The sequence below is a fragment of the Tiliqua scincoides genome, chromosome 1 (assembly GCF_035046505.1).
Source record: "Tiliqua scincoides isolate rTilSci1 chromosome 1, rTilSci1.hap2, whole genome shotgun sequence".
NCBI classification, from domain to species: Eukaryota; Metazoa; Chordata; class Lepidosauria; order Squamata; family Scincidae; genus Tiliqua; species Tiliqua scincoides.
In genome coordinates, this window is record NC_089821.1 from 71,236,163 (window position 1) to 71,259,417 (window position 23,255).

The 23,255-nt window shown below is 45.8% G+C and overlaps 2 protein-coding genes across 6 annotated transcripts in view; one reads left to right on the forward strand and one right to left on the reverse strand.

The window, feature by feature from the left end:
* ANKZF1 (ankyrin repeat and zinc finger peptidyl tRNA hydrolase 1) overlaps positions 1 to 3,550 on the reverse strand; it is a 15,623-nt gene extending 12,073 nt beyond the window's left edge. For 2 of the 3 annotated variants that reach the window (XM_066611603.1, XM_066611601.1), the window contains exons 1-3: positions 3,395 to 3,550; positions 1,460 to 1,577; positions 566 to 663 (exon numbers count right to left, since the gene is read on the reverse strand). In XM_066611603.1, coding sequence (XP_066467700.1) covers positions 566 to 663; positions 1,460 to 1,574 — 213 coding nt within the window. In that variant the 5' untranslated portion in view covers positions 1,575 to 1,577; positions 3,395 to 3,550. The remainder of the gene's footprint in view (positions 1 to 565; positions 664 to 1,459; positions 1,578 to 3,394) is intronic. The other variant, XM_066611602.1, reaches the window with a different exon arrangement.
* Positions 3,551 to 3,737: 187 nt separating this feature from the next.
* ATG9A (autophagy related 9A) lies at positions 3,738 to 22,397 on the forward strand. Of its 3 annotated transcripts, XM_066611609.1 has the most exons (16): positions 3,738 to 3,824; positions 4,588 to 4,718; positions 6,688 to 6,830; positions 7,739 to 7,782; positions 9,302 to 9,366; positions 9,559 to 9,720; positions 10,823 to 10,964; positions 11,124 to 11,872; positions 13,737 to 13,890; positions 14,192 to 14,371; positions 15,614 to 15,859; positions 16,441 to 16,655; positions 17,211 to 17,328; positions 18,083 to 18,308; positions 19,069 to 19,211; positions 19,919 to 22,397. In XM_066611609.1, exons 3-16 carry the CDS (start codon positions 6,728 to 6,730, stop codon positions 19,922 to 19,924), a joined length of 2,553 nt encoding a protein of 850 aa, XP_066467706.1. In that variant the 5' UTR covers positions 3,738 to 3,824; positions 4,588 to 4,718; positions 6,688 to 6,727; the 3' UTR covers positions 19,925 to 22,397. The 3 variants fall into 3 exon arrangements, with proteins under 3 accessions (XP_066467706.1, XP_066467707.1, XP_066467708.1); XM_066611610.1 differs by lacking the exon at positions 4,588 to 4,718 and having other exon boundaries at positions 3,746 to 3,824; XM_066611611.1 differs by lacking the exons at positions 3,738 to 3,824; positions 4,588 to 4,718 and adding an exon at positions 5,842 to 5,897.
* Positions 22,398 to 23,255: the final 858 nt, after the last annotated feature.

Consider the following 23,255-nt stretch of genomic DNA (forward strand, 5'->3'; position numbering starts at 1 on the left):
CTGAGCTTTGGGGTGAGGGCTCCCTCCACTACTTGCTGTTTCATTTCTGTGATGCAGCAGTGGCAGTGAAGGATAGGCTAGTTTTGCTTTGTGCAAGACCTTTTATAGGCCTTGAGCTACTGCAAGACCTTCATTCATTCATTCATATAAGTTCTAATAAATTCATTTATGTAAATTTAAATTTTAAATGTAAATTCTTTTTTTTCCTCCGGCGCCCCAACACAGTGTCAGAGAGATGGTGTGGCCCTTCTGACAAAATGTTTGGACACCCCTGATCTAAGGTTACAAAAGAGAGCCTTACAAAATATAAAAAAGACTGATGCTTGAATAAGGACACAAAAAAGTATTCCAGTCAACACAGGATACTATCTGCATCTCTCAGAGGGTAGAACTATTTGAATACAGAAACCATGATTCCCATCATACAATGCCCCATCTTTGTGGTGATTCTTAGAACTTAAAGTCCCTGGTTTAATCCAAGCACAAGCAACTATGAGATATTCCTGCACTGTCCTATTCCCCCAGAAGATTTCCTTTATGGTCAACATCATTAACAGATACCCACCTGCTCCTCTCGACTGTCAAAGGCCCTTGAGCAGGCAGAACAATACATCCGGTCCAACACCTCCGAGACCCTACGAAGTTGATCTGGTCCCTTAGCCACTGCAGGGAACAAAACTGAACCAGTGAAAACGTGATAGGCACAAATGGGAAGATGTAACAGAAGGAATGTAAAGCCTTATCTAATGAAAGGCATGATTCACATTCAGAGACAAAGAAAATGCAATAGTCTTTAAACCAAAGGACTATCATGGAATATTTAAAAGTTAACATGAAACACAAGAATTCAGATACAGCTTCTGGCAAGTACAATGGCTGCTCCAAAAAACTGCTTAAAATAAAAACTTAAACTTGAAGAAAGTTGGGAAGATATAAACTCCCTTGGTAGCAGAGAGGAACCAGAAGACTGATTTTAACTACTTGTCAAAGACAAGATGCTAATGTGCTAACATTGCTCAGGATGATGTCATAAGAAGATGCTGTAACCCTTCAGACTTTGGTAAGACCAACCATGCTCAAGAACCTGTAGATTTATGCTACAGAGATAATACATTGATATTCCATCTCATGCAAATCTGTGAAGTAGGCATGTCAGATCTCACCAATATTAGGAGAGGATTTGCAAAAGAAATAACTGGTGTATCCATTACAATCCATTCTTCATTGCAACAGAAAGAACAGAATTTAACTGCAAAAAACATGTGCATGCCTCTAGTTCCAGGTGACTCAGCCAACTTTCTATATAAGAAAGTCCTGATCCTGACACTACGGCAAGAGACCCTCTTGACTTTCAGAGAACCAGGTACAGGCACTTGCTAATGACAGGCAGGGTATCACCCTAGCAGAACTTTACTCTGATGCTGGCACAACTCCACAATGACAACTGATGAAGGTGCACCTGGAGCTGCCATACAGGAGACATTCGCCGATGACTCAGTGACAAGGCAAAGTCCATTCATTAAAGTTGCATTCTGAACAGCCTCAAACACAGACCAGGTCTCAGCAGGCTCCATAATCTAAAAGAAAGAGAGGACATCAGCAAGTCTTGAGCAAGCAAGAATCCCCAGAGTGTGGCAGTGCTTCTAGCTATTATGCCTCTAGATTTAACACAGAATTCCAGAGCTGGTGCACTAATAACCTCTCCCATATTCTTCCACCTCCAAGTCACAGTGAAGTACCTAGGAACACTTTTGTTCTCAGGTAGGGCTTCTGTGCCAATTAGATGGGCAGCTTTTCTGAACACAAAAATGACAAAACATGCTGACTTTCTGCTTGCTAGAGGATAAGTTTGAGAAGAGAAGGAAGAAAGGCAAGTTCCTTCAATCATTCCTAACTGTGAAGAGATTCTGCAAGAGGTGGCAAACCCTACTGCCACAGCAGCTTCTCTATTAATCTTCTTTTTCTTAGGTTAGCACCTGCAGGGTCAGGCAGCATACCCTAAGGCGGCTGAAGGCTACTCCTTATGAATCACAGGAAAATCAGGAAAAGGTGGCAACACTAGTAGTGCTTAGAGACTTATTTGGTATCACAATGGGTCCTCAACAGATAGGAGTGGCTCTAGGAAGTTACCATCAATTTGTTTGTTTCCCTTTTCCCACACACACCCTGGGCGGGGGAGGATACCAGTTACCAGGAATACTGAGCATTAAATGATCAGTCCTCCTGTCCTTCTCTTCCTTGACAGAGGAAATTTTTGAATCCTGTACACAGCAACACTGTTGACTTGCAATTATTTTTTCAGCATGCCTTAAAAAAACCAGGTACTCAGACATACAAATGGCCCTGAATTTTCAGCAATGGATATTCCACCCAAATATATTTTTCTCCAGAACTTTTCAATTGCAGCTTCCACTCACACATACAGGTTTAAAAATAATTTAGCTGTTGAAGACTGTACAGCCACTCAGTAGTCCATTCAGCCACCCCTGGCACGAGTACTGAAAGTTCAGGAGTTGACACAGCCCAGTGGCTCACTAAAGGGCACTGATCAATGCCTGACTTGGACAATCCTTGTCACCATACCCATGACAAAGAGAACTTCCCACAAGAGATGAAGGTTCAGTGGCTGCCACAGCTCCTGGCCTTTTCCGATAACCAGCAGAAGAATGAGGATAGGCTAAGCCCTATTATTTATTACAACATAATTTGCCTAGACTGGAGAAGCAAGGATCTTTGTCTATACCAAGATACGCAGCTTGCGCTAAGAGAAATTTTTTTTGGGGGGGGCATCCAGACAAATGTCTCCACAAATGTCTGAGGACAGCCGATTTAAAGGCAACACTATGAAAGCAACGCCTGATGGCTGACAATTCAACAATTCACAGAATATATGGGTCAAAACCCCACTGAGAAAAATGGTAGTCTAGATTACTGCCTTGAATGCTGTTTAAGCAACAGAGAAAGTCGATATATACGTGTGTCTGTGTACATACATATATTTGTGTGTGTACATATCTGCGTGTGTATCTGTCTAAACAGAGAGAAGTGGTGTGTGTGTCTGCATGTATAAATATTCGTGTTTGTCTAAACAGAGAAAGGCAATATACGTGCGTGTGTCTGTATGGGTCTATGTGTGTGTATCTGTGTATATCAGTCTATATGTGTGTCTGTGTTGTCTCTGTGTCAATATGTGTGTCTGTCTATGTGTGTGCGTCTCTGTGTGTGTCTGTGTCTATATGTGTGTCTGTCTGAACACCTCTGTGTGTGTGTGTGTCTGTATGTATACGTGTGTATATGTGTATCTATGTGTGTCTGTCTATGTGTGTATGCCTGTGTATATCAGTCTGTGTGCATATGTGTATCTGTGTGTGTCTGTGTCTGTGCACGTACATACCTACACACTGAAGTAAACAAATGAATGCAGCTTCTATTACCTGGCGCGGAAAGGGAGGAAGAGCCTCGTCGCCCCGGCCCTGCCTGACAGGAAGGCCAGTCACCGTGCCAGGGCTAGAGAACAGAAGCGCTGCCTGGTCCCGAGGCCGCACGAGGAGGCGGTGACGGCGGACAAGGCCCTTCCGTTCACGTCACTGCCGGCGCTCGTCGCCTCCCCCAGAGAAGACCCTCCTCCTTTCGCCCCGCCTCCTCACCCCAGCTGCGGCTTTCTCATTGGCTGGCCCGCATACCGCCTCCTGGCTCGCGCTCGTTCTCCGATTGGTCGCGGCACATCTTCGCGAGGTGTGGGGGGGGGCGCTGGAGGCGCCGGTGAGTGACACTAGGGACGTCGCGGCGGCGCCCCGGGTCCTGTTGCCGGGGCGACCGCAGAGGTGAGTCGCGCGCAGCCTCCGGGGGGGAGGGGGCAGCACCCCCCCCGCGCAGGCGCTGCCCCCCCCCCGCGCAGTGCCTGAGTAAACAACCCAGGAAGGCCCCTCCCGCCCAGCCACAACAGAGCAGCCTGTGCGGGGGGAGGAGGAGGAGGCTGCCTGGCTCCAGCGGGGGGGGGCCAAAGGGGTCTCGAGCTGCCCCGTCCAGCCTGCGGGGCGCCGTCGGTCAGAGTAGTGGCCTCGCCTCTGGGGCTCAGGGAGGCACCTTCCCTCTCCCTGAGCCGAGGCCACTTGCTGGTGTCAGTGGAGTTGACTGACCCCACCAGGGGCACCAGTGGTGGCCTCCTCAGGAGGCACCGAGCCTGTGCATGTCTAATCAGAAGTAACTCCCATTATAGGCAATGGTGCTTACTCCCAGGTAAGTGTGGGCAGGATTGTGGCCACCAGCTCCTCAGGGTGCTGAGTGGTGGCGTAGCTGGAGGAGGGCGGAGCAGTCAGTCTGGCGGGGAGGTGGGTGAGCAGCCCCTCCCTTCAGAGCCATTTCCGGCTGGGGGGCAAAACGGAGCCCTATGGGGGAGGGGAGAGGGCCGTATGGCTCCGTTTTGCCCCCTCAGCCCAGAATGGCTCCAAAGGGAGGGGCTGTTTGCCCACCTCCCAGCCAGACTGAGTGCTCCACCCCCCTCCAGCTGCGCCACCAGTGCTGAGTGACCCACCAGGTGTCCTCCAGCCACCACTCTTCATCCTTAGTTGTGCCTTGTTCTTTCAGGCACCAACCTGGGTAGGGGGAGAAGGAGAGCCCAGCCAAGGGATGCTCCAAGGCTAGAGATGCTCTGCTGCTCATGCCCGGAACAGAGCACAGACTAGATGTCCCTGCGGCTGGAGGGATAGAAGGAGCAGGTGAGTTTCTCTCTCTCTGTTGTTCAGAGATGGGTTTATTTCATGGTTTCTCAACCAGGGTGCCTCCATGGTACTCGAGGTGGTGTCTGGGGGTACTTGTGGGACCCCCAAACCCAGCAGCAAGACAAGTGACGTGACACCACAAAGATCAAAGAGGCTTGGCTTGGTGGGCAGAGCTCCAAAGCATACTTTTCATACACTCTAAAAAGCCCTCTTGTCCACCCTGAGCCTCTTACTGGTGTTTGTCACGTCGCATCTGGCCTCTGGACTCAGAAGTAACTGGCGAAGATGTCATCACCAGTTCCTTCCAATGGTACTTCCAGTAGGTGAAAGTGGTATGGCAGGGTTGAGAAACACTGGTTTATTTTATAATGCTACAGAAACTGAGGATGCTGTGTGTCTGAGGGCGCAATCCTAACCAATATTCCAGCACTGACCACTGACCACAATGCAGGCCCATGGTGAGGTAACAAATGTGCCCTTACCTTGAGGAGGCCCCCTTGACTACCTCCCTGTGCAGGATGCAGTGTATGCCACATTGGCACAGCTATGTCAGTGCTGGAAAGTTGGTTGAGATTGTGCCCTGAATTAATGAACTGAGAATGCTTGGTGACACACTTGGTGAACAGGCCACATCCCTTCTGTAGCCGTGGGCACTGCCTCCTGTGAGTCAAAGTTTGTGGTTTATCCTACACAAAGAAGGAGAAGCATTTAAACTTAGTATGGGTGCGGTTGCTTTTATTTACAAACTTGCCAGGACTCACAGGGATGCTCTGAATGAAAAGGCTTCATCAGGCATGTTGTAGTATCCTGGAGATCCTTTAACGTAGGGGGTGGGCAGAAGGTTGATAATAGTTGACAGGTGATCAATTTCTAGTTGACCATCTTTCTGCACCTGCTGGTTGATGGGGTTCTTACAAAGAATGTTGGACAAGGTGGAATTTCTGGTCTCATCCAGAAAAAGATTTCTTATGGCCTTGAGAGAACATGTCCAGGATCACTTCACATAGCTGAATTATACCGTAACTCTTAAGAGCATGTATTCTTGTTTTGCCATTCTGAAACACGCTGCTGGATTATGATGATTCCAGTTTTTTGTCTTTGTTTATTTAAAAGAAAGAAAGAAAGAGAAGTCTGAAGTTGACTCACCTCTGATTTAATAGGCCACAATTGTTCCAAGTATGTACCTTTTGAGCAATACCAGTTGCAGAGTTGGTTTTGTTTTTCTTCTGCACAACAATTCAGCCTGTGTAACTGCATTTCATATGTGGGTTTACCTCACAACACTAGATTTGGCTTTCATTGCAGAATTAGTATCCTGAGATGGTGAGCTTTCACTTTCCTTTTTTTCTTTTATTTTAATTTCTTGGTTTATTTTGTTTTTACACTAAATGCTTTAATGCTGTCTTTGTCAGCATGTTTAAAGATATATATTTGTTGTATTGCTTAAGGTTTTAATAATTTTTTTATCTGGTAAAAAAAGATTACACTACAGAGAACATGAAACTGAAATGAATTTATGAAATAAAGTTCAAAGCAGAAATGGTTTCCTTGACTTGAATGGCATACTTTCCTTTGAACATGTGGAGAAATTGATATATTTATCACTGTACAAGTCAAATCCATTTCCTGCTATTCATGAAAATGAATGTTTTGAAATACTGTATATAACTGTTGTAGTCAGTAGCATGTAAACATGGGAGCAAAGGCTCAGAATTCAGAGGTAGGCTGGACAGAACTTTTCATGATTGGGAAAGAGCTTCCTGTATGGTTCTCTCTACTATTGTTGTGATTTCCTGTCCACTGTCCTAGCTTACAGTTTGTCCTACACAACAAAAAATTAGTTTCTGTTTATGCATAAGACTAAGAAGGAAGTACTGTGACTTGTCCCAAAGCTGGCAGCCCAACTGTTGATTGATATATTCTAGTTATGCTGAGGTGCTGTCTTTTACATTATCTCTTCTCTCAGAACCCCTGTGACGCTGGATGACGCCCTGCTCAGTGACACCATGGCTCACTTTGATACAGAGTATCAGCGGTTGGAGGCTTCCTACAATGACTCCCCCCCTGGAGAAGAGGACCTTCTAGTGCATGTTCCTGAGGGCAGCAAATGTGAGTAGAGCTGAAATGTCAGTGCCAGGTACCCCACAAGGGTGTGTTGAAGGTGCCTATGCTTGATAAAAAACTAGTTGAAATATGAGTTTTTGGCTTGTCTTGTTCCTGGAGAAACTGCAACTGCTAATGCAGCATGATCTTAACCATGTTTGCTAAGAAGTAAGGGCCCAATCCTAAACTCTGAGCGCTGGCTCACCACCAGTGCGCACTGTTGCAAATGTGCCCTAAGGCATGTTTGCGGGCCCTAACACCGGTGCTAGGCCAGCACTAAGAAGGGAGGAGGTGTTCTCAGGCGGAGGGAGGGCGGGGAGGGAGCAGGAGCGGTGGAGCTTTGCTTCACTGGATCCAGAGCCTCCATGTTGGGCTGGCTGCCCAACATGGAGCCTCTTGATTCTATGCCGACCTTTGGGTTGGCATAGAATCAAGTAGCCCCATTGCGGGGCTTTACTCGGGAAAGGGGACAAAAGTCCCCTTCTCCTGAGAAGGAGGCAGCGGCTGCCTGGAGCACGCAGGATGTAGCTCCAGCAATTTTCAGCGCCGATGTAGCTCCACGTGCCGGGTAGCTCAGGATTGGGCTATAAGTCCCTTGAAATTCAATGACACTTGCATCCTGCTAAGTGAGTTTAGGATTTCAACCTGCAATTGTATTCTAGTGATAGTGAATTTGAATGGAACAAGGGAATATCTTGTGTCAATCAATTCACTGGTGCAGAGACGGGAAAGAAATACATATTCCTCTTAATTCTCTCAGGGTACAAATACTTTAACCAAAAGTATTGGCTGTAGTCCCTGCATGATGAGACTCTTTCTGGCAGTATTTGTCTAGCTTCTCCCTGTCTTGTGAAAGTTGCTGTGATGAATTTCAGAAATAATTTTGTTGCTGTTGTTATATCTCTGTCTTATAGCTCCCTGGCACCACATTGAGAATTTGGATCTCTTTTTCTCTCGTATATCCTTATCTGATACAAGGGCAGGGGTGGGTATATTACCTGAGGGTTGAGGTGGGGGGTTTAGTTATGGGAGAGGTGAAAATTCTTTACAAGGTTCCCTTTGGCCACAGGACTTCTGAATGATTCTCACTATGGTCCAGAAACCCAAGCTTTGAAAAACTTTGCAAAAGAAGGAAGTATTCAGAAAAAAACATAATTTCAGGCATATGAAAAGGCAAGTTTCTTTTAAAACTACATTTACAGAAAGGACAGTATAGACTAAACCAGTCTTTCTGTGATTATGATTGACTTTCTCTTCAGCCCAAATCCTAACCAACTTTCCAGCACAGGCATAGCTGTGCCAATGGGATGTATGCAGCATCCTGCAGTTGGATGGCATTCACGGAGCCGTCCTCAAAGTAAGCGAATGTTTGTTCCCTTACCGAGGAGCTGCATTGCCCTTATGTCAGTGCTGGAAAGTGGGTTAGGACTGCACCCTTCCTTTTATCTCCCTATCTGTTTTCCTTGGACACTTTGCTGCCATTGTAGAAAGACTTAATGGCCAGGTCATTTTGTATATTTTTTGTCTCCTTCAGTTAGCATCTGAAGAATAATATATTCTAGCCAAATTTCACCTGCTGATGTTGGATTGAGCCAGTCGGCCTGATGTGGTCAGAGGGCAAGTAGGGATGGCCAAGTGTTCATGAAACTCCCAATTGGATTTAGCCATGATTTAACTGGACCAAGGGGAAACCCAAGGATGCTTATGCACGTTCTGATCTGGCTCCTTTAGAGTACTTCTGTGTGTGGCCAAGCCCACCCATCTCCCTGAATTTGGAGATGCTGGAAGCCAATGCCAGAATAAGTGCAGTTAGGGATCAGTGAGCCAGATACTTAAGAGAATTGTTTTGGTATAAGCATTTGCCTGTAATTGTTTGCTTTTACCTTTTGCTAAGAACTCTATCAGGGCTCTTTCAGTGACCAAGCAATTGCTCTACGTTTGCTTATTCTTTTCTATTTTCTCACCCTTTCTCTTTCATAAATGTTTTATTGTTTTTAGCTCTTCATCTGCCTTGTGCTGTTCAGTCTCTTGAATGGCAGGCTGTACATTATTGTATAGGCTCTGGAGAATTCACCACACGGTATTGGCAAAGGATTTCCAAAACTGTCTCTCTGGCAGGCTTTTGTCTTCATGGTGGCAGTGGTAAACTACTATTTTGATCCTGATATAGGACAGATTGGAAGGGAAGGCGAGAGGCAGTGGCATTAAGGGCTCCTCACCACCCTGGCCGCCACAGGCTCTTATGCAGGTTTTACATATAAGGTAGAATACACAGAACAGACCAGTTTGAGATCCACTTCACTTTTTTATGGCAGAAAGAGACTCTTTCCTTCTCAGCACCACATTGGATGCCACTCATTGCTGTAACATGGCAGATTGAACAAGGAGAGAAGATGCTTCCTGCAAGTTGGGGAATAGCTGATAGTATCAGGGATGGGTTCTGTAGCCAGGCAGTTTTCCTTGATTGTGGCCCTTACGTCTACAACCTGCACCAGAAGAATGGCTTCACCTGCATGCTCATCAGTGAGATCTTTGAGTTAATGTGAGTATGAATCCCATCTCTCTTCTTCTGATTTTCTTTATCTCCAACCCAATACAAGAAATCTCAGATTTCTTCCCTGGGCCTTTCACTGGCCTTTCACTGTGCCTTTAACTTGCTCAGATGATTTGAAGGGGGGAGTGGCTCATCTCCCATACCATACTGCCTTCTAATCTTTGCCCTCTTTTCTCACAGGCAATTCATCTTTGTTGTGGCCTTCACCACCTTCCTCGTCAGCTGCGTTGATTATGACATCCTCTTTGCCAACAAGCTGGTGAATCACAGCCAGCATTCCAGTGACCCAGTCAAAGTGACCCTGCAGGATGCCTTTCTGCCTCCCAATGAGTGCAGTTCCAGGTGAATAGCTATCTCTGTCTACATCCAGCTATATCTTTATCCATCTTATGGCCCAATCCTAACAGGACCTTGCGCTGCAGGAACTAGCAGCATCCTTTATGCAAAGTCACTCAAGCAGCCAGCCAGCCAGCACCAGCAGGCAGTGAAGGAGCCCTGGTGCCAGTAAGCCCAATCGGGGTGAGAGAGAGGCAAGGAGGAGGAGAAAAGGGGGAGTAGAGCAGGGAGGATGGCTGATCAACACCGAGGATGAGGGTGGTATTATAGTAACAGCACCACCAATATCTAACCCCCCTTCTCAGCCTTGATTCACCTTCCTGGGTTCACTTGGACTTGTCTAGCCATATAACTGGTGCAGATATAGAGCCAGTGGAGCAGTGCTGGCTTATCCCAGTGCCTGAAACTCCCCTATGGGCTACAGCATGCAACCATGCCAATGGGGTGCATTGCCTCGCAGGGAGTTATGCAGGATTGGGCTGCCTGTTTTATTTCAAATTCAGTGACCTTCCAGATATAGAAGAGTCTCTGCAATGAGTTTGATCATGCCCCATCAGTCCTAGCAAGCAGGACATGCTGGGAAATGGAATTCTCAGAAGGTGAATAATGCTTTCAGATATTTGCTGCTATATGTGGCAAATCTTGGGGTATTCAACATTGTCCTAGCTTCAGTTGTGAAGGTAGGTTTTTGGCATTGAACTGGACTTTGTACAACACCTTAAATTTATTAATCAATCTCTGAACCTCAATGTTAGTTGGATGGATTGTCCACCTGACAAGACAAGGATACCTTGCAAAGACAAGAGGCCTTTGCAGTAGAAAGCTTTGTGTTTGCTTCTGTAGCACCTCCTTAACTATCCATTCTCAGCTTTGTCAGTCCAAGTTCTTTTGGTATTCTATGACCTTTAGCACAGTTTATTGCTGTATCTTAGCATTGCACTACCTTATAGTTACTGATATAGTCCCTAATATATAGTTACTGATATATAGTTACTTATAGTCCCTGTTTCACAGCCCCTGATTTGCCACACACAGTGAAAAAAGTAGGGGTCTTTGACCTAAAAATAGTAGCTGATCCTTTCTGTCTATGGGTCCATTTCTGTCATAGGATCCAGACCAATGACTTTCTCCTCTCCATCCTGGTGATTGCGGGGGTCTTCTGGATTCATCGACTGATTAAGTTTATCTACAATATTTGCTGTTATTGGGAAATACACTCTTTTTACATCAATGCTCTCAAGATCCCCATGGTAAGTTGGTGGAGTACAACAGACACACCTGTGTTCAATGTATGTAAAACAGAATGTTGACATCTGCGTGGAACTTCATGTTCAATTTCCTTTTCTTCAGAGAAAGGGAAATTTCCCCTTAAATGGTGCTAACTGTACCATCCCTCTCTTTCCCCACAGTCCAACTTACCCTATTACACGTGGCAGGAGGTGCAGGCACGGATTGTGCAAATCCAGAAAGAACACCAAATCTGCATCCACAAGAAAGAGCTGACTGAGCTGGATATTTATCACCGCATTCTGCGATTCAAGAACTACATGGTGGCCATGGTGAACAAGTCACTGTTACCTGTGCGCTTCCACCTTCCCCTGCTGAACAATATAGTCTTCTATACCCGTGGCCTCAAGTACAACTTTGAGCTTATCTTCTTTTGGGGCCCTGGCTCACTCTTTGAGAACGAATGGAGTCTCAAGGCTGAGTACAAGCGAGGCAGTAACCGCCTGGAGCTGGCCGATAAACTGGGCACCCGCATCCTGTGGATTGGCATTGCTAACTTCCTACTATGCCCGCTTATCCTCATCTGGCAGATCCTCTATGCTTTCTTCAGCTACACCGAGATTCTCAAGCGAGAGCCAGGAAGCCTGGGTGCTCGTTGCTGGTCGCTCTATGGCCGCTGCTACCTGCGGCACTTCAATGAGTTGGACCACGAGTTGCACTCGCGCCTTGGCAAGGGCTACAAGCCGGCTTCCAAGTACATGAACTGCTTTATTTCACCCCTGCTCACCGTTGTGGCAAAGAATGTGGCCTTCTTTGCTGGCTCCATCCTTGCTGTCCTCATTGCCCTCACCATTTATGACGAAGATGTACTTGCTGTGGAACATGTCCTCACTACTGTCACCATTCTGGGTGTGGCTGTCACTGTCTGCAGGTGAGTGAAATTGGCTGCAGGTGGAACTCCTCTTGGTCTAGGAGGCAGACTTCTTTGTGTTTGGAGGACATCACCAGGGTTGTGATTGTTGCTATGAGAAGCACCCAAGAGGAGAATTGATGGATGGATACCAAAAGCATTCTACTGATCAGAAGTGTATTAAAGAGCACAGTTATGTACTGTTCCCCTCTAATGAGGTTGCTAGGGCTACAGTTGGTTGTGCTGTTCTTTCCCTCTTTAGTATCAATGCTAGAACATCATAGAGCAGCGTTTCTCAAACTGTGGGCCTGAACCTGATTTCTGGTGGGCCCCATAGAGCCTTCAATGAAAACAGGGTGATGCAAAGATCAGATAACTAATCGCCTCAGTCTCTGAGGATATTCAAAAATCAGATAGTGGCTAATGGTCCTGCAAAAGGCTGAGCTCTTGCAGTTTTCAAGCTTGTGAAAATAGAGGAGGTAAATGTTTGAGCATCTTTTTTCTGGTGTGTTTTTTGCCAAGTCCATCAATGACAGGTAGTGGGGCAGGTGAAGCCTGGGTCACAGAATTAATTCCCTCAAGCCATTAGGCTATTAATTAAGGCTAATTCATTACAGAAATGGATTGAGGTTTTTTTTGAACAAATCAATAAAATGTTACTTGTAAATAGATAAATAAAAATGTCACGTCCTGGGCCATTGGTAGAGGCACCTCTGTGCGATGGGGCACCTGAAGCACTGGAGCGTCTGGCAGTGAAGCCTGTGCCTGCTGTTGCAGGTGCTGTGGTGGGAAGTCCTCTGTGTTGCGGGCCCACCAAGGTGACCTCCCCGCCGCTGGCCTGTTCCTAACCCCGCCTGGACCCCCACGATGCGACAAGTCGGGCTGTGAACAGGGACCAACCCCAACAAAAAATTTTATTTCTTTCTAGATTACCTTTTGTAAAAGTCTCAAAAACTAGGTGGGTTCTGATAGGGTGTTGTTTTAAAAAGTGGGTCCTGGGGCTGAAACGTTTGAGAACCACTGCCATAGAGGATTCAGACTGTGGAACTTATTGGAGCTTCATAACCCATGTTTTCAGTTCAGCCAGGCAAGCCTCTGGTTCACAGGTTCAGCCCTGCTACCAGTGGTGCCAGTGGTACTTTCACTGTCACAACTGCACTGTGCAGGTGTCTGTCACAAAGGCAAAAGCTGTTTTTTTTTTCTCCTTTCTATAGTTTTTGCTGAATCAAGTAGAACAGTTGTCATTAAAGGGTGTGACATGTTGCTCCAGGGGAAACAGGTAGACAGTTCACAAGTAGAATGGAGGTTGCTTCGAGAATTAGAATGGAACTTCTTGATGCTTGGAGAAAGGAATTGGACAGTTTAAGGGAAGTTTGGAGAATCGGCAGAATTTGATATATGAGGGGAAGGGGAAGAAATCCAGCCAGAGAAGGTAGTGCCATTATTGTGTTTTATATGGATCTGCAATTTAATATCAACACATCATTTTATACATTACGACATAAAATAGATATGTTGCTGACAAGACCCTAGAGATACAGTTTTTGGCAGCTGGCTTCACAGCAGTGAAAACTAGCAGGTTATGGAAATAAAAGAATCCAGCATCTAGGAATTTGGCCAGTTATTAGATCTGCGTGGAATTGTTATACAATTGCTTCAGGTGAGTAGGTGTTACACATTTTATTATCTGTGGATCAAAAGGTTGTGTAATGTGAATGCTGGCTTGTGTACTCTAGAATACATGCTGGAGAGTAAAGAAAAAAATTGTTTTCCTCTTCAGTGAATCACTTCAGATAAAATGAATGATGCTAAACACAAACCACTAAGGATCTCTGTTAACAATGTTGATAAGAAGGGAACCCTTTGTGTCTCATCTGTCCTGCAGATCCTTCATCCCAGACCAGCACCTGGTAGTTTGTCCAGAGCAGCTGCTTCGGGTGATTCTGGCACATATCCACTACATGCCTGACCACTGGCAAGGCAATGCCCACCGTTACGAGACGCGTGATGAATTTGCCCAGCTGTTCCAGTATAAGGCGGTAGGCAAGGTTGAGTGAGGTGGGGTGGAAGGGAATTATATTGGTGCTGCCCCAGAAGACCCTGATTGAATCCTAGTACATCTTGCCCTCCAATGTTCCCCCAGGAACTGACAGAGCTTCTCCCACCCTAGGGCCTGTGGGACAAGGACAGGAAGGAGTCTGTGATGATGCTATTCCTAGTTAAACTTTCAGTGCCTGCAGTCCTGTCTTGAAGGCATGCTAGTGAAACAGATGGGTGTCTGACTGGGGCAATTGTTTGTGCTAAGTACCTTTGTCTTCTTTGTCATTGACTGAACCTTAGGTGTTCATTCTTGAAGAGCTGCTCAGTCCCATTGTGACTCCCTTGATCCTCATTTTCTGCCTGAGACCCAAAGCACTGGAGATCATTGATTTCTTCCGCAACTTTACAGTGGAGGTGGTGGGTGTAGGAGACACGTGCTCTTTTGCCCAGATGGATGTGCGTCAGCATGGACACCCTGCGGTAAGTCCCAATGAAATTAGGATGGGGTGAGGATCTCACAAACAATTGCTTAATTTGGTTATGGTGTACCTTTCTTCTTTGCTGTAATTGAATGAAAATATGCAAGGCAACTGCTTCACTATGTCAGGTCCTACAGCACATACCTGAAGGGACCAGGTAGTGGCTTATGTAAGGTGATGTGTGTGTATAATAGCCTTCATTAAGCTTGGTTTTCAGGGGAAAAACATAATTTCCCCCTGTCCAGCTATAAACTACTGTGCTTCAAAAATGAGATCACTGTTCTTTAAACATGAAGTCATGTAGCACAGGAATTCTTTCTGAAAGTATATGACTGGAAACTTCAGTCCTTTCAAAAAAAGTAATTTCTTGATGCTGGGAAAATGGATGACTTACCATGCAATCCTATGCATGTTTACTCTGAAGTAAATCCCATTCTGTTCAATGAGGCTTACTCCTAGGAAGAAGTGCATAGGATTGCAGCTTTAATGAGGAGTGCTGTTTTAAAATAAAAGAATGCATGTGAAAGTCCATTATGTGATAATGAGCTTCCTTCAGACTTGCCTCCTTGATCCCCAGATTACATTTTCAGTGGTTCATCATTAAATAGACTTCTTGGTGCCGGTCACTACTTTTGATCACACAAAGCATGAGCAAATCAGCTCCTTGGAAACACTGTTTTCATGCAACAAGAAATGTTCTGTGAGTGTCTGCAGTGCTCTTAGACTTCTTACTGGAACATTGTGGTTTCTGATGGGAAGTTAGAGCCTGTGCTGGTTTCAGGATTCTGGAGAATTGGTGTGAATCTTGGTGCATTTGTAGCCCTTTCTTTTTGTAGGGTTTGCTGCAGGTGTCTGCAGAGTATAAATGGTTGGGTGTTTCTAGAGGGGGCAAGGAGGTAGATCAATACATACCTCTGGCCTTGATCCTATCTAGCCTTAAGGAGAGACCATAACTTAGTGGCAGAACATTTGCTTGGCATACAGAAGGTCCCAGTTTGAGTTCCTGGCACCTCCAAGCAAAACCGATCCAGTTTGAAACATGGAAAGCTGTTGTTAGTCATTGCAGACATTACTGACATACACCAGGATCCTTTGCATATCTACTTAGAAGTAAGCTCCATTGACTTCAGCGGTTCTTACTCCCAGGCAAGTGTAAGTGTAGGATTGCAGTCTTAGAGGGACTAATAGCCTGACTAAAGATAAAGTGGCTTCATGTGTTCATTTATGTTCATATGTTTTGCAGTGGATGTCTGCTGGAAAGACGGAGGCTTCCATTTACCAGCAGGCTGAGGATGGCAAGACAGAGCTGTCCCTCATGCATTTTGCCATTACCAACCCACATTGGCAACCCCCTCGTGAGAGCACAACCTTCATTGGCTTACTGAAGGAACGCGTGCACCGTGACAGCAGCTTGGCTCTTGCCCAGCAGGCTGTCCTCCCTGACAACACCCTCTTCACCTCCATTCAGTCCCTACAGTCAGAATCAGAGGTACCTATGCAAAGGCTGAGGGCACTGGCAGGTGGCAGAAGGGGGCTTTATTATGGGTTGCCATGGGAGAGAGAAGCAAAGTGATGAGCTGATTTTGAGAGAAGTGCCTCATGGCTTGTGTCTCCTGTCCTGAGAAGGGAAAGGGTTGGTGGGGTCACTTGGGTGCCAAGGTAGAGTACAGCATGGCAGCTATCCCACTGTGACCTGACAAGACCACTCTTCTTTCATTCACAAGCATGCTTCCTCTTCCTCAGCAAAGCATAGTCATACTCCCATAAACCTGCCCCCCCAAACCACCCATGCTACCCCTCCTGTCATATTCATCTTTCTTTGCAGGCTCCTTTCCACAATGTCCTTCATGGTTATTAACTATCCTTTTGGTCTTTGCAAAGAGCCCTCTATCCAGCCCTCTATCTCCTCTTGCAGGAATTACCATATGGAGGATATTAGAACTATTGGAGGCTCAAGATTAGGTGGCTAACTTTCAGAATGGGAAGGGGGTCAGAGTATTGTAGATTGAGGCTGGGTAGTGCTTCTGTGTTACCTGCCTGATTCATACTTCCTCTATCCTCTCTCCGCAGCCACACAGTCTGATTGCCAATGTGATAGCAGGCTCCTCAGCACTGGGCTACCAAGCGGTCCGGGATGCACAGGCCTCACGTCATCTCTCTGCTGTGTCTGAGGTGGCATCTGCCCTTCGGTCTTTCTCCCCTCTTCAGTCTGCTCAGACAATACATGGAAGTTCCCACGCGGATGGTTCCCAACCCAGGGGCCCTGGCACAATGACAGGCTCAGGGTAAGAAGTTGGGTGTAATAAGAGGTCAGAGAAAAAGGCAAGGAATGAGCATCTCACCAGTGCCTCATCCCATGCATGGTTCCCCCCCCCAAGGTACTGTATTTAATTGCATTAAATATTTGTACCCTGCCTTTCTCCTCCTTCCCTGATTAGTAGGGCACCCAAGGTAGCTTGGCATATGAGTACAGGGAACAAAATCAGTCTTCCAAATGCTCCTTAAAGGCAATAGTGAGGGCTCTTGAGACTGATATTGCTTCTCTCTTGCCTGCTGTTTGAGTAGTGGGTGCCTATGGTTTCCTTATGCTTGGGGTTGAAGTGATGAGGCTATCCATTTCTGTAAGACTTCTTCAAAGGCTGATGCATATTCCAAATACACATTTTGCAGTTCTATCTTATGCATCATTTAGGGACATCAGCTGTGGCTAGTAATCTCCTACAGAGATTTGGTGGCTAATGATAGATATCTTATGTCTAGGGTTTCAAGGGTGGAGGCCCCTTCTGAAGCACTCTCCTGACACCGTATCTTGACTCATTTTCTCTCCATTCTGGTTGCAGGGCTGATGCCAGGACAGCTAGCTCCGGCAGCAGTGCCTGGGAGGGTCAACTCCAGAGCCTGATCCTTTCAGAGTATGCTTCTACTGAGATGAGTCTGCATGCACTCTACATGCATGAGGTGAGCTGGGCACAGAGAACCATGCAGATCCTGGTACTGGGCTGTGGAAGTCCATGCAGACTTACATACTAAGATACTGCACTTGGATATGAGTGAACCCAACATAGGGGACTACATCCCTGCTAACTGGGCAGAGAGGCACTTTTTCAGATGGTGCTCCTTTTATGTTTAGCAAGGGGAGAGTAACTTGTCTCTTTTGAGCCCAGCACAGTGTCCTTTATAGTGACTGTTTGCTGGTGTTCTGCATCTTTTTAGATTGTGAACCCTTTTGACTCTTTTGAGGTGCCATTTAGTTATTTGATTTTCTCTGCAAACCACTTTATGAACTTTTGGTTGAAAAGCAGTATATAAATACTCTTTTTAATAATAGTAATAGTAACAATATATTCACCATCTATAATGGATCACTGAGTAGAAGCATACAGACTTTTCACTGAGATATAGTTTCTAATTGGACCCAGCACAAGGACATGAAAGAGCTGTACTTAATCATACATATGATAAAGAGCCTATATATGCCCCCATCATACAGTAGAGTTCAAGATACATAGACTTGCATTTAGGTAGCAGGTTATGATTAAGATTTGTATGGGTGCAGGTGGGGAGTGAATCAAGAGGAGTGAATGTGTGTGCAGTTTAGGTTATATCAGGCTCTAAACCGGGGTTATTTGGAACACAGTAGAAGCATCAGTGCATAGGAGGTGTTGAGCATGACCCTAGATTATCTATTAATTCATCCCTGGCATTCGCACAGTTGCACAAACAGCACGCCCAGTTGGACCTTGAGAGGCACTTGTGGCACCGACGGGAGAGTGATGAGAGTGGCGAGAGTGCTCAGGAAGAGCCAGAGGCTCAGCGGGGCACTCCAAACAGCAGCATTCCTCGTTCAGCCAGCTATCCTTTTGCCTCATCTCGCCAGGCTGGGGATGAGTCTGCTGCTCTGCAAGTAGGCTTTCAGCGCCGATATGGTGGTGTCTCAGGTATGCATTATAGAAGCATTAAATTCATGGAGAACTATTTGTGACGACAACTGGAGCACCCAAGCGCTTTTACTGTAAGGAGTTCAGGGTGCCCATTTTCATGCTTTCATGTTCCTCGGCCAAGAAAAGTTCTGTCTATTTGCCACATCTCATACATGTACTTGCCCTTGTTACTACAGCAATGCAGTTCAGTAGTTTGGTGGACCTTGTCACCTAACGATATGGACAGTATGTAAGAGGCAAGCCCTATCTTGAACTGGCTGTACCCTGGAGCCTGCTGCAAGGCCAGTCTCTCTGCCCTCATTCAGAGGCCTCCATTTGTTTCCCAAAAGTGGTAGAAGTAAGTCAGTATAGTACAATTTGAACTTCTGGTATGAGATTTACCAGTGGTACAAGAATACTACTATAAGCTTGAAAAAATTCAGAAGCCATTTTGCCTTTGTTCTTGCTAGTGCGGTTGTGGAAAGCCCTTTATCTTGTTAAGATGTTATAATACTGTAATTGTTTCTTTAAAGAAAGGGTATAGCCAAGGGTGGAGAGTTGCTAAATGGAATTGGTTCCATGAGGGTGTGGAGCTGCAAGAAATTTTATTTCTATCTTCCATCATGGCTACTCATGTTTCTTTGTTGGGTAGATGGTGGTCATGATAGAGCAGCCTTGAAATCTGAACCAGATTTGCAGGGAGCAGGGCTCATTTAACCATGACTGCTCCCTACTACAATCACATGTTGTGTTTTTTTCCCTATTTCTTCTCACACAGACCCTGGTACAGTGCACAGGGCTCCATCTCACTTCGCTCGGCTACCACTCGGGGGCTGGGCTGAGGATGGCCAGCCTGCTCGACACCCAGAGCCTGTCCCAGAGGAGAGCTCAGAAGATGAGTTGCCTCCACAGATACACAAGGTCCTGCCTGGTTCATACATTGGCACTGGATGGGATATATGGGTGGGCCAAGAAACAGGAGGAATCTTTAAGAATCCCCTGCACCATTGCTGGGTGATATACATTGCTGTCCTGTTGTCATCAGGAACTGTCACTCTAGGGATTGTGTCATGAATTAATTTATTTTGACATTCAGGTATCTATTCACAAATTGACCAGATGCATCAAGCCTAATAAGTCATGTTTGGCTAGGTCATGACCTTTTGGTTTTTAAAAGGTATCCAACCAAGATGGGATGAGAAATATTGGAAGAGGGTTAGGAACTGGGAGTCATGGATAAAAGGCAAAGAACTGTGCCAGGCACTGCCGATCATGTTCAAGAGCTTTATCGGTTTCTTTAGTAGAGTCATCATACATAAAGAAGACATTTGTACCACATCCTTATAAGAGAGAATTTCAGTAGGTGTAGCTTTTCTCACTCCTAGATGCTGGGCTATACATGCCCAAAAAGTACAAGAACCCTGTCCATCATTGCATTTTGTCATATCTGAGCTTCAGCAGACACCACATACAGACACTCCACATCCATAGAAGATAGTAACTTGTTTAAAATAAAAGTGAGATCTGCAGGATGCTGAATTTTGTTTGACACCAGATTTGGAGTGACTTTTTCTCTGTTCAAATCCATTCTCTTTCCATCAGAATAACTGCCTCTCTTTCCCCAACAGGTATAGCTGTGAAGGCTGATGACCCTAAGGGCGTTCTGGATTCTCGGCCTGCTGTGGCTGGTGGGACGCGGAATTTCTCTGCCCTACAAGGGATGGGTTGGCTCCATATCTTGGGCATCAGTACCAGAAGGTAGAAGGTGTGAGGTCAGCAGTGCCTTTGTGGTGGACGGAACTCTGTCAAGACATGTATCATGCCAGTGGCACTCTAGCTGTGCATAGGCTGGATGTGTGTGTGATTACATATATATGTCTATGTCTGCATACGTGTCATCCATGTTGGAGAATCATCTGAGACCTGCACAGAATGCCATGGAGCACATAAGGTAGCAAGGAGATTGGCAGGTGCTTGTTCTGCCTGAAGTGTTCTATAGTGGGAGAAGGACCTGCTGTATGGACCCCATTCAACAGCAGGAACAGCTATACCACTGTCCAGACTGCAACACAATACAAGATGCAATCAGGAGCTAGATTTGGACTCAGGAAAAGAAGGGCTGTGAAAGATTATTTTTGTAATAGGAATGGGACACAGACTTCCTCCGATGGCCGAGCCTGACTCGGGTGATGCTTTTCAGAAAAAAGGGTGTGTATTCTCCTCTCTGCTTTTCCATTCACCAATGAACTTTGAATCCAAGTCAGAAGGAGACCCCTGCAGTGCTGCTGCCACCCTGACCCACTGCAGGAGTTGCCTTCCTGTGAGCACGATCTACTCGGGGCCATCTTTATTTCATGTGAAGCGTGGTACTTGTAGCACTCCCAAAGCACAAGCTTAGAAGGGCAACACTCCACTTTTGTAGCAGTCTATGCTTGAACCAGTGACTGAAGTTTATCTTCCCACTTACCAAATAACACTAAGCTCAAGAGCTGCACTCTCCAGAGAGAGGACTGTGTTCTGAGGTATCGCTCTCCCCTTATTCAGCCTGCTAGGATGTGGAATCAAGGGAGAGGCTCTGCACCTTGTACTATACTTCTGTGTATGGGATGAGAGGATAGAGGGGAGGCAGTACTTGTCTGCCCATCATCATGTGATTTTAATACCCCCCTGGTCCCTGTGGCCTGCTTGGATTCTTCCCCTGGCTGGTGCTATCCTTTTTGTGTGGGTGCCTTGATGTTAAGTATCCAGTCCTCATGAAAATGTCATCAAAAAACTAGGGAAGGGGTGGACTTCAGACTCTTATACTAGTCACTACACTGCTCGACAAGACACTACTGCAGTGTCTGCAGACACTCGGGTGGATCTCCTGGTTCCCCACTTTGACTAGAGTGCACCTTTCCATTCTTGCACCTGCTTCCTGACCCTTTGCAGATTTTTATTTTTATATGTTGATGATCTGATTCTGGCACAGCAGCAGGACACCTTCTTTTACAAAGACTCCTTTCTGGTCAGCTGATAAGAGCACTGCATCTCTGGAGGGCATGGGAGAATTAGCCAGTCCTTGCATGGATTAATGCTGGTCTTCTACAGGTCCCAGCATGTGTGGTCAACCTTGTAATTTAACTCTTTCCTTTTCTCTCTGGAGCCAGACTTGGCACAGTATTTTTTTTTTTTTACTTTGGCTGCTGCAACCTCCCACAGTTATTTGCTAAAGCCACTGTGGGAAAAGAAGTTTGCTTCCAAAGATAAAAACATTTGGGTGGGAAAAGGCTGGGCTGTGTGGAGACCCACAGTATTATGGGCAGGCCGTTTAAGCTGCATTGTGTGTTTTGTGAGTCAGAACTCCTGAGTTTTAATTTATTTCCCCTTGCACTCTATACAACAGTGGGGTTTTGCCTTTAGCAAACATGATCTTGATTTCAGCTACTAGATCAACACTTCTCAACAGGAGATTTTCCCCTGCAAGGAGCATTGCCTTCTCTTTTTTCCACCTGTAATAACCTTACCAGAGGTGGTTATTGGTGCTTGAGGTGTGTGCTGAGAGGGAATGAGTGAGCAGCCCCAGGTTATTCTAAGATTTTCTTCTCTAGAGTTTAAAAGTAGGGGTGATGTTGAGGCCCAGTCTCATTGCCACTTCCTCTAAATATTGATGCAGAACAACTAGTACCACAGCATTGATGCCCTTCCCCACCCCCACTTCCCCAGGTCCTTAAGAAGGAGGTCACATAGCTTCCTAAGTTGCAGCTTTGATCTATGCTGGCCATGAGTGACAGCCATCAGCTCCAGAACACCCTGCTGACAGAGAAGGCCTGCTTCATCCTAGCGGAACTGCTTGCAGTCTTTACCTAACAACAATGAAAGGGAGTGTTTTTTGCCAAAAACTTGGGGGGAGGAGGGAGGAAATACCAGCAGCCATTATTATTGTGCTTGTCTTTGTTCCATCACCATATGCATGGCACAGCCACCTGCTGCCTCCTGTTCTATTGTGGCACTAGAAAGGCTGGACTTGGTAACTGTGGAGCACTGCAAATGGTTTGTAAAGCAGAGCTTATGTCTGGCATCCTGTACAATGCTGTATCTATTGAATAAAGAGGGATGTTCCATTCACTTATGGCTCTGACCACTTCTGTGAGGTTGTCCATTATTTACAACTTGTAATAGAAACCCCTGCAGGTTATGGATGGATTCACCTGAACTTCAGGATCACTGGGCATCATTAAAATGTTTGTGACATTGTTGGGGTAAATGTGAAGCCTGAGCTAACTGGTGGACATGAGTGCACATGTGGGCATCTGTATACTGTATATAATCGTAATCTTTGGAATTTACTGTGTGCCAGGGAATCACAGTGTAACTGTCATATAGGGCTGCACAGAGAAGATGGTATCAGTTTTGAACAGTAACTGCAAACAGGATTGGTTCAGAACTGAGCATCACATAAATTCTGGAACTATGAAGTATAGAATTCTATACAACCACATACTGTTACCCACATTCAAATATTTAGTAATGTTTACTGTACTGTGGTGCAAAATGATTTTAGGGGCATGTACTTTAGCGGTGGTGGGGGTTATAAGTTTGAGTGGTGAGAGAAAATAAGAATTGGGGCATCTGTGTTAGATGCTAAGTGTATACAAACTGTGGCCATGACCTGCAGTGGTGCTCTTGACCTGCATGTCTCCCCTGATTCCCACCTCCATCCTTAATCTGAAGGATTAGACAGCCTTTTTTTATTGGAGACTTGGCACAATAAAGCCCTGCTATAAAGGGAAAAGGATCTACTGATTAGTTGAGAGTGGGAGAACATATGCCTTTTCTTTTGTGCTTTGCTTCTGGTGAAAAATAGGTGGACCAGTTCTCGTATTCCAGGATGAAGATGGGAGTACCTATGGGCCCAGAAAAAGATGTTTCCTGAGCTGATGGGCATGTGTGTGTCAGACTTGATTCTGTCCTTGGTATTTAAAT

Coding starts and splice junctions, on each gene's coding strand:
- ATG9A (XM_066611609.1), top strand. CDS start 6,728: ATGGCTCACTTTGATACAGAGTATCAGCGGTTGGAGGCTTCCTACAAT. Junction 11,873..13,736: donor GTGGCTGTCACTGTCTGCAG/GTGAGTGAAATT, acceptor TCTGTCCTGCAG/ATCCTTCATCCCAGACCAGC. Junction 14,372..15,613: donor GTCAGCATGGACACCCTGCG/GTAAGTCCCAAT, acceptor TATGTTTTGCAG/TGGATGTCTGCTGGAAAGAC.